Source organism: Salvia miltiorrhiza, chromosome 7 (genome assembly GCF_028751815.1).
Source record: "Salvia miltiorrhiza cultivar Shanhuang (shh) chromosome 7, IMPLAD_Smil_shh, whole genome shotgun sequence".
NCBI classification, from domain to species: Eukaryota; Viridiplantae; Streptophyta; class Magnoliopsida; order Lamiales; family Lamiaceae; genus Salvia; species Salvia miltiorrhiza.
This window is the reverse complement of record NC_080393.1, coordinates 4,766,820-4,777,507: the sequence shown is the minus strand read 5'-3', so window position 1 is coordinate 4,777,507 and position 10,688 is coordinate 4,766,820. Positions and strand designations below refer to the sequence as shown.

Here is a 10,688-nt window from a genome sequence, read left to right as displayed (position 1 = left end):
TTATATCAGAATCTATTGCATTTATGCGACAATGAGATAAGAAATAGAGGATCTGAGATCCGACAATGTTGTTCTAATCTATCTTCATTGCAGCATAATTGCAGTAGATTCTGATATAAGAGAAACTATTTCTAGACCATAAATCTCTTTAAAAGCATATTCCCAAGACAAATACATACTATGAACCAAAAATACAGGACTACAAACGCAATTATAACAAACAAAAGGCTTCTTAGATCCGATATTAATGTTCGAAGCACTTTTCTAGACTCCATTATCTTATCCAAATATATACCTAAAACTAAAACACAAAATTAACGTACGATAAGAAATAGAAGCCCTCATATCCGCCGAGATTTCTCCCACTCTCTCCCTCTCTCCTCTCTCTCTCTCACTCACATAAACACACATTACATCCAATCATGTGGAATAAAACAGAAAAATCATACTTTCTCAAATCCTAATTGCCCCCATCACCCAAAGACCACCCACCCTCCCCTCCTCTTTCCCCTATTTAAACCTCATTCAAGTACTCCTCCAATGATCCCAATCCCCCCTCCACTTATTCCCACCTTTCTCCTCTCTTTTTCCTCCTAATTGTCTCATCATCAAACAATATTCAAATCATTCCCTCTATCTCTCACACACACACAACATCACCACATTGCTTTGAACAAACATTCTCCATGACAAACATGGATCATCACCAAGAGGAGGAGCTGTTCACGGGCGGGCGACGCTGCGTGCTCGTGAACGGCCCCCTCATCGTGGGGGCCGGCCCCTCCGGCCTCGCAGTCGGGGCCGGCCTCAAGCGGCAAGGCGTCCCCTTCCTCATCCTCGAGCGCGCCAACTGCATTGCCTCTCTGTGGCAGAAGAAAACCTACGACCGCCTCAGCCTCCACCTCCCCAAACACTTCTGCCAGCTCCCTTACTTCCCTTTTCCGGCCACCTTCCCGGAATATCCCTCCAAGCAGCAGTTCATCGACTACCTCGAATCCTACGCCAAACACTTCGGCATATCTCCCATTTTTGATGAATCCGTCGAGTCCGCCAAGTACGACGCCGCATGCGGGCTGTGGCGCGTGAGGAGCTCCGCCGCCGCAGACTACCTCTGCCGGTGGATCGTGGTGGCCACCGGCGAGAATGCGGAGAAGGTGGTGCCGGAGTTCGAGGGGTTGAGCGGCTTCGCCGGAAATGTAGTGCATGCTTGCGACTACAAATCGGGAGAGCCCTTTGCAGGGAAAAGGGTTTTGGTCGTTGGGTGTGGGAATTCCGGCATGGAAGTGTCTCTTGATCTCTGCCACCATCGAGCTCTTCCATCCATGGTTGTTCGCAGCTCTGTAAGTAGATTTTCTCAGATATCTCACTACCCTCAACTTTTACGTTTATTTATTTCTCACCTCCACTTTTAAGTTGTTTTTTAAATATTCTTAACTTCGTTTGATTTTGTTCAGTATCGAAAATTCCAGCTTTCTCGGATATCTGACTAGGATTTTGTGATGTGGGACAAAAATTAAACAAATTTGAAAAGTTTGGAATATTGAAAAAATAAATTAAAGTTGGGGTCATAAATAAAACAAACTTCAAAATTAAGGTCATTTTAGAATATCACAAGGAAGCACAACTTAATTGGTAAGACGCTTCCTCTTCAACCATTAGCATCGAGTTCGAGTCATTAAAGAGAAATAAGGAACCATTATTCTTTAAAAAAAAATCATTTTAAAATATAAACTAGGATCATTTTCAATCCTTATATTGTAAAGGTCACACAAAATTTATTATGTGTTCACAGTTTTGCAGTTGAGAATGTAAGAACTAACTTTGTTTTCTTGTACAGATACATGTGTTGCCGAAGAATGTTTTTGGGATATCGACGTTCGAGCTAGCTGGTTTGATGACAAAATGGCTGCCGCTGCGGGTGGCCGACAAGATACTGGTGGCGGCGGCGCGGCTGATTCTTGGTGACACGGCCAAGTACGGGCTGAAACGGCCGGCGGCGGGGCCGTTGCAGCTGAAGCACAGAGAGGGGAAGACCCCTGTTCTTGACATAGGCACCCTTGCAAGGATTAGGTCAGGAGATATCAATGTGGTTTGTGGGATCAAGAGGTTTTTGGAGGAAGGAGTTGAGCTTGTCAATGGTGAAGTTCTTGCTGTTGATTCTGTGATCATGGCTACTGGATACTCTAGCAATGTGCCCACATGGTTAAAGGTCAGGAATCAATTTCTTCTTGTTCAAGTGTGTGTTAGATACTCTTTTCAGTGAATCTTGGCCACTAGTCTAAGTATCCTATGTGTTCGTGTTCATGTTCGTGTTCGTGTTCGTATGTTTCACTTCATCAATACACGTCAGTCAGAAACTCTGTTTCTGACATATTAGTGTTTATGTGTGTTTTGTAGGAAAGTGAGTTCTTTACAAAGGATGGGTTTCCAAGATCACCATTTCCAAATGGTTGGAAGGGCAAAGATGGGCTTTATGCAGTTGGTTTTACGAGAAGAGGGCTCTCGGGCGCGTCGGCCGACGCCGTCAGAGTCGCCGGAGACATCGGTGAGATTTGGAATCAAGAAATGAAGCAGAAGAGGCATGCCGTGGGAGTCGCCTGCTGCAATAGAAGATGCAAGCCTTAGTTTATGACTAATCATATGATGACAATTCTTTTTTTAGTTTTTTTACATATACTTTTTTTTGTGTGTGTTGGGATCTAGTTTACCAGCACATTGATAGATAAATTGAGTTTGGTTAGGCAAATGTTAAAAGAAAAGAATGTAAGAGAAAAAAAAAAAGAAAAAAAAAAGCCCTCTTCAATGAGGGTGCCAAAAACTTACCTTTTAGCATTTTTTTTGTACAAAGCGAGATGAGGCTTTCTTAATTTTTTTTTAATGTGAAGAGATTTTTTCGTATGCTCTCTTTAGTCTTTACCCCCCCCCCCCCCACGTGTGAGATCAAGAGAAGATCTGTGCCTGTATTGATCTAGTGGTAAAGTGATTAATGTGTGAGATTAAAGATCTTAGGCTCGAGCCCAGCGTGATGTTTTGTTGGACGGGACCTGAATAGCAAGTACTGAAAGGGAAATAAAATGGTCCAATATGGTAATAATTTCAATACTAAGTGATGGGAACTATCTCCAGAAATTGGTCCATTAGGGGACCCCTTAAATATGGTGGACCATGTATCCATAATTCCACAGCATCAAATGTTGTATTCAATGTGATGCAGACTCTTCACTAGCTTTGTTTAGGAACAAGTACATCATTCAACTTCCAGAACCTCCATCTTGCCTAGCTAGCACATGCATACAAGCCACAATTTTTACAGAAAGAAAGAAATAAAAAGAGCCCATTTTTCTGCTAAAAGAACTTGATCTAACGAGTTGAAGACGCGCATTTGGATGAGTTTGAGGCCGGAGACGAGGCCTACCTTGCACGTCGTTGTCCACGGCCGCCATGGGTGAGGAAACTTTATCCACAGAAATATCAAAGCCAAGACATTTCATTTCTGTAGTGGTGGATTTCACAGCTGCCTGCCCAAAATGGATGGAGAAACATTTATTCTTTTCCTAACAGGCTAACACTAAAGAGATTGAAATCTTTGCCTAATTGATTCATGTTAAGGAAGATCCAAAATGTTTGAATTATTAGTAAAGCATCACTTTCATCATCTCTTTATTATCTTACTTCTTTTCCCATCTGAGATATCATCACTTCACCTTTTCAACTTAGGAATATTATGAGAATCAAGAAAAGGCCAATAGGAAACCAATATTAAGTAGTGCATATCTTCACATGTCACATGAGGCTCCCATGCTGCTGATTGAGGCAACAAAATCTTTCTCTCTCCCTCTCTCTCTCTGTGGATGGGGCCATATATCTAGCACTACTTTCATCACCTCAGATACGAATCTTGCTAGAACAAAACACTCCAACTTGATGAAAACAAAGATTCCAACTTGCATCAGCTAGTAGAATCAATCATCAAAGGTTCACATACCTAAGTTTAACTCCTAGTTTCACATCAGAAGTTTCCTAAGGTAGAGCGTTTAAGATCCTCTATTACCAATTTGTGCGACGTTATCTATTGCATACATAGATTTAAGGACATATAACTTCCTTATATAAACCCTCAGTGTTGCCACATGGCAATCATCCACGAATGCAATAGGAGATGTCACACTAGAAGACAACAGAGGATTTGAATCGTAGTTAGAGAATGCTATGCACGACAAGCACGTGGGACGGTCAACAAGTGTGTGTGTCCCCTCAAGATGAAAGCCCATTCCTTGGTGTTGTGAAGCTTTGCCTTTGATGCACTTTGCATTCATTGAAATCAGTGTTTTTTGTCCAAGGTTTGGCTCTGTCTTCATGTCCTAGTTCACTTTGGCCTGCCAATACAACGTGCCATTTAAGCTCTTCTCTCCTTACCATAAATCTATGTTGGCTTCCTTCTTCAATACTTGCAGTGGTTTTTACTTGAAAACTATTTTATATTTTTTTTCATGCCTCAATGGTTTGGCTTATAACAAGCTCAATACTCTATAATAGTCTCTATATACAAAGTAAAACATTAAATTTCACATGAATTGCATGAAGATGGAGAGACTTTCACAATATTACTCCAGTGACGAAATATTTAAGTTTTGAGGGAGGCCAAAATTGAAGAAAATACCCATTAAGATTCAAGAAAATTTGGTTGACATTACCACCTGATTTACAATGGGTAAAGATCATTTTCTGGCCAAAGTATACATAATTCTCCATTTATGTGTTATTCGATAATGACATCTTAATACCCAAAATAGTGACCTCGAGCTAGATGGCAAAACAACTAACTTGGGATTTAATCACATAGAGATGATTAATCTTTCGTCTATCGTATGTAATTTCAATGAATGAATTGCCTCTCGATTACCTTAAACCGTATCACTATCATGAATAAAATTATATGCCCTATCAAATCAACCCGTCGTCAAGACTTAAATAGTACAACATAGGGGAAGGGGTCAGGTTTATCCCGATGGAAGCAAGAGTAACAATACATCGCTACCAGTTGCCAAAATCATGATAGTGCTTCAATAATTTCAAAAGAAAACTACAGTAGTATTTCCATTCCAATAAAGTTTCCAACACAAATTTTGCAGTTTTCAAACCTATAAGTAGAGATGACTTCATATCAATCTAAATAACGTATATATTTGACATGTATGGAAATGCACTTCACATCCAAATCTTGCTCTGAGCATCACTTACTCGATAGCATCTGATCGATCTCCCCGTTTTGGTTGTACATGGATACTAGTTTCTTTGCATACGATGGCATGTGCTTCTCAGCTCTGCACCAAAAAAAGTCGAAAGAATCATGAAGTAATCGATCGCTATGCTACTTTTTTCTCTGGCATACCTTTCTTTTCCCCAAGCGCGATTGACATGAAGGTAGTTTCTGATGGTGTGGTAATCCAAAGAATAACGAGCGAACTCAAGACCTTTAGGACCAACCTGGAATGGAAATCAAGGTCAGAATGTGAAACCTTGTACATAACTTGAAAATATTTCGTTATGGAACGATCTTTACCAGGTTCAAGATGAATGCTATTAGGTTACCAACAAACTTTGGAGCAGGTTGAGCTGGACCTTTGCCTAGGGAGAAAAATAAGCTCTTAATCGATGAGCTCTAAATTATGAAAAGAATGCCATTGCATACCTAATTTAGCATTGTCATCAGCTTTTACAGTTTCAACTACGAATGGACGTCTGTTACCCTGAAAGAAACAGTCCAACTTGTCAGAATCTTACACAGACTGCAGAAATACACAGAGAATGCTGAAAGATGTCTATTACCGAACTAATTGTGGGGGTGATTTCCAGAAGATCTTTCACCAGATTTAGCATCTCCTTTCCACGTTCGTTTCTACCATTTGAGCAAACAAAAACCTATAAGCAACTACTGCATGCATGACTAAGAAAAAGGTGGTTTCATATATCACCTAATAGTAACATATTGTGGATGTTGAGTCATGCTAACTCCAGCATATTTCGGTACGCCCATGTAACCTACTACCATATCCTGGAATAGTTTAGATTTAGAACAATGAGAAACGACACATTCTTAAAGTTAAAAGGAGTTATGATTTTCTTCTACTGATAATGAGCGTGGAACAATATAGCGTACTAACTTAAGAGCACTTAATTGTAGACTTTACAACTTTGGCTGCACACGTGTGTTGAGTTTTGTGCTACGCACCAATTGAATTTCCATAAGTGTTAATTAGCTGGAAGAGTGAGCTAGAGAAAAATGCCATGTTTCTATACAAATGTCAAAAATACTGCAAGTTCAAAACTCAAAGAAATATGAATTATAAAACCACAACAAAAAGGTTAATCGCCGAAAATAGAAAGGTTGAAACCAAGTATTAGATGCAGCAAAGACTCCAAATACAAGACAATGCTGGCAAACTACACAAAAACGAATGACATGAGTATAGGTATGTGTACATAGGCATCTGTATTTGAGAGGAGATGGAATATAAGACTATCTGGTTCAAGAGAGAATTAGAAGTGCATATAGATAAGATTTATTTACTGTTGACATAAATGCCACCAAACTATCATGGACTTCTCGATAAAGTAGGGTAACACAAGACTCACCGCCAAAGCATTTGTGTAGTCAAAACAACTGCAGTGAAAAAACATATGCATCAGCAAAGTGTAGTTAACACTACACACATAGTTGAATGAATGAATGTATGTATTCAAAAGGCACAAAATGACATAGAAATGGCGGATAATGCCATCAAGCATAATTGTTTTCAGTTAAGTATATAACTGAAAATATATAAAACCAGGCATTCCAAAGGATAAACAAATATCTTCCTCCTTGAAGATACACATAGTTGAATGAACACTATACACTTCTAACATAATATTCCTGTATTTTCTCTGACAATGTTTTAGAAATGTACTATGTGATCCAAGAGACAATGTTTTTCACCGATAAATTCTTAGAAAATGATGATAAATGATACCAAGAGAATAAGGAACTACCTGTAGCAAGAAGGGGCAATCACATCTGTTAACTCGTTGGCTGGGAGAGAGAAATAGGGGACCTGCTTAGTAAGAACATGTTGAATCAAGAACTAACTATCAAGAACTAAAGCCATAAAAGATGATGAAACTAGGTTACCTCTTCAATATGACCATCTAAATGCTTCAAGTGGACCTATTGGACAATACAAGAAAAATAAAATATAAAAGAGCCAATTCCAACCCAAAAGGGACACCAACTCGCTTAACAATTGATATATGAATCCTGGCGAATGTATTTGATGAGTTACTCATGGTAAACTACTGTATCACATTTGTTTAGTGCTATTAGTCAAAATCTAGCTTGTGGCTTACTGAATAAACTACTTGTTCTATTCAACTTACACGTGACTTGGCATAAAAAGGAATTCAACTGCTGATAAACTGAGATATATATTTGACTAAAGTCTGACTAAAATTACTTTCAGTATCAAAACACAATAAATAGAGACTTTGTAATAATCATTATTTACAATATATTACAAGGGTCAGTGGCAATGTCTTTGATATTGACAACTTGTGAGCGTGTTCATACATCACAGGAAACATATAAAACACCAAAAATCACATAGTTCTAGATCTTTTTTTTTAGGAAATATTGACGAAGGAGCCAAACCTTGTAATCTTGCATAAATTCGTAATGAAGTACAGTTTCTGGTTCAGTGCTAGCAGCCTTCAGAAATTTATCTAAGCCTTCTCGTGTTCCATTATCCACTACATAAAAAAAAATGAACTATTTTAAACAGGATGTTAATTTAAGCAACTTCAGCAACAAAACAAAGAAAATTACATTCTATCAATTACTGCACCTGCTATCAATAATTTAGAACAGCAACAACAGATATTTAATGTTTCAATATGTCCAACTTAGAGACCAACAATAACTACGGTTAAAATAATACAGTTATGAGACACTCAATTCATGTAGAACCTTGAAGAACATATGGTGCAAGTTACAGATTTTCACAGTATAGTAATACTTCTATATATTAGATTTCAGCAGGTTGCATGGTGTTTTGGATAATACACAACACTCCAAATTGAATTTAATACCAACTCCGCAACTTCAATAAGAATTGGCCAAAATGACAGGCATTTAGTTACCGCAATTAGTTCCTAGAACATAAAGCTTTTCCAGATTCAGATGATGCTCCACTGATCTTAACGCTGCACTTCAAGAAATTATGCTGCATTAAAGATAGTCTGAGTCACAATGAAGCAATTAAGAAAGGAATTATAGGATTATATGATGACGATGATGATACCTTGCACTTGGCAGCCAACACCACAGAAAAGTAGACGTTTTACACCAGCAGCCTGAGAAGGAAACTGACAGTTTACTTATTGCATAAATAATCCTTAACAAGCTCCACTTGCCAGCAGCAGGAGGCACACAATGGCAGTTATAAGTGAAATGCTCGGGTTTAGCTAAAGTCAGTGCACTTATAAATGACATATCAAATAGATTAACTGATAATGGGGAAAGATAAGAAGGACGAACCTCAACTAATGCAAGAGTATCAAGATTGGGAGATAGTGTCGGTTTAACACCTTTGGCAGCAAGCACTTCCTCCGGAGTCCTGATGTAAGTAGATTTGTTTGATTACATTCCAGACATAGCAGTAGAAATCTATCAAACTGATCTGGAAAGTAATGAAACAAACCTTGCCAATATAGGTCTGGGAGTGAACCTATCTTCTGGGTCACTGTAATTGTACAAAGAAGAGTTGCAAAGAAAAACCATACATCATAATGATGATAAATATCTATTCTAGGCAATCGATAAGATGATTACATAGTCCAGTACCTCTGCACACATACAACGGCTTCAACCATGCCAGTTCTAAGCATTTCCATAGCAATTGTGGTCACTATGCCTGTCCACTGAGCCCCTATTGAAGCAGAGTTATGTAGGATATGGGCCACAACAAAATATTTTAACAGAAGTATATTACCCTAGAGCCTCACACAGTCACATGAGATGGATATTATTCAAACTACAGTTGGTGCAAGCATTTATAAAGAATGATTAAACGATATTCTTCAATTTCTATAATTCTCATTCGTGAACATAAATGGTAAACTTAATTCAGAACCATATAAGATAGGCAATGTTAAACATTATACCTGAACTAGATCAAATGAAGTACTTGTTGAGTATTGCAAGTATAACATAACGTAAATCGATGTAGGAGCCTTACCCTCTACCGGCTGTGTTTTGCGAGCATATAGTAGATCCTCATAAACACCCATATAAGTCTCATCCAGAGAATCAATTTCCCTGCCTCGGCCATGGACAATTGGTTCGAGAACCTAAGATGGTAAATAAGATCAACCACAACACATATAGAATGGACTAGTACGTTATTAGACAATATTTTGCTCGCAAGTCACATCAAACAAATTTCCTCACTCTCCGAACCTATCAAGATTTAAATTTTAGTCCTGCCAATCCAGCGCCCTTATAGGCTTAAGTGGTCTGATGTATGGTCAACAAAGAAATGAATCATACTATCAGCTATTCTTCAACAAACATTTTGAAACCCCTATTATTAATTTTTCACCACAGCACAAAAAATGTTAATTACATCTGATAGATAGTAGCAATAATGATTTTAACTCCAAACTACTTAATCAATAGATGAAAACAGAGGCTCCATCTCATCCCAAGATGTATCGAGGACCCTAAGGGGGCATTTACTTTTCTTGATTGTGAAGATACATGATTGAGTATTTTTATCCTCGTAACTAGGATTTCTCCAATACCACCCTTTCAATGGGATACGAATCAAGCAAAATTAGCTCAAATCATAGAAATTATCAAGGACCTTGGGCCATCCCAAAGTTGCAATCCATCTTAGTAAACAATGGATTAGCCTATACTAGTGTTATCTATATGTGCTAATCCTCAAAAGAAAACACTCCCTAAATTGTCAAAAAAAAGGATAACAATGAGAACAAAAACCAAACTTACTTCAATTTTTGACATGCCATCTCCGAGAAAAGCACAAGCATTCTTCACATGGGCAATGTAGTATGTATCGCACAACCCGCAGCGGCTGCTCCAATAGAAACCAACAAGAAACTACCATTAAAAAAAATCCTTCTTCTGATCTCACCTATGGCAAGAGTTTTCAGATTAAACATAAAATGAACACTCTTCTTTATCAGCAGATTATCAAAAGAATTAAAGAGTAATGAATAAATAACCTGCAATGATCCTTGGCGGGGTAGGTCCCACCAGGGGGGATGGGTCTAGATTTTTGCCTCCAGTCGTCTCTCAGCTTGGCAGACTTGGAGGTTGTACCTTCTGCATATTTGGAGGTTCATGTCAAAACGACTCAAACCAGCAGAGAAGAAGCAGAAAGGAGCGGAAGTGAAGTGAGAGAGCTATACCTGTAGAAGATTGTGAAACAATGGAGAGAGAGAAGGGATTATGGGAGAGAATTCCAGCAGCCATAGCTGTAGCCATGGCAACACAGACTGGTAAAAATAATATCTGAGGTGATCAAGATTGATGATTTTGCGCCACAGAGTTTGGATTTTGCATTTATATTTGGATTTTGCGCCATGGCAACATGTTCTGGGACGTCGTCGTTTTATCCGAATTCACATTT

At 38.6% G+C, this 10,688-nt stretch overlaps 2 protein-coding genes across 4 annotated transcripts; one reads left to right on the top strand and one right to left on the bottom strand.

The window, feature by feature from the left end:
- Positions 1-548: 548 nt before the first annotated feature.
- On the top strand, positions 549-2,898 carry LOC130991851 (probable indole-3-pyruvate monooxygenase YUCCA3). Its single transcript, XM_057916266.1, has 3 exons — positions 549-1,340; positions 1,838-2,209; positions 2,398-2,898. The coding sequence occupies exons 1-3, from the start codon at positions 687-689 to the stop codon at positions 2,623-2,625; spliced, it is 1,254 nt and encodes a 417-aa protein (XP_057772249.1). The 5' UTR covers positions 549-686; the 3' UTR covers positions 2,626-2,898.
- A 226-nt stretch (positions 2,899-3,124) lies between these two features.
- Positions 3,125-10,688, bottom strand: LOC130991832 (7-hydroxymethyl chlorophyll a reductase, chloroplastic). 3 transcript variants are annotated; one of them, XM_057916242.1, is made up of 20 exons: positions 10,468-10,688; positions 10,282-10,381; positions 10,046-10,130; positions 9,273-9,384; positions 8,879-8,963; positions 8,736-8,777; positions 8,573-8,651; positions 8,337-8,388; positions 8,176-8,238; positions 7,688-7,785; positions 7,172-7,207; positions 7,033-7,094; positions 6,637-6,664; positions 5,976-6,055; positions 5,830-5,899; positions 5,693-5,750; positions 5,564-5,628; positions 5,393-5,487; positions 5,242-5,324; positions 3,125-3,518 (listed from the first exon to the last, which is right to left on the bottom strand). In XM_057916242.1, exons 1-20 carry the CDS (start codon positions 10,541-10,543, stop codon positions 3,472-3,474), a joined length of 1,416 nt encoding a protein of 471 aa, XP_057772225.1. In that variant the 5' UTR covers positions 10,544-10,688; the 3' UTR covers positions 3,125-3,471. The 3 variants fall into 3 exon arrangements, with proteins under 3 accessions (XP_057772225.1, XP_057772224.1, XP_057772226.1); XM_057916241.1 differs by lacking the exon at positions 3,125-3,518 and adding an exon at positions 3,941-4,376; XM_057916243.1 differs by lacking the exon at positions 3,125-3,518 and having other exon boundaries at positions 5,042-5,324.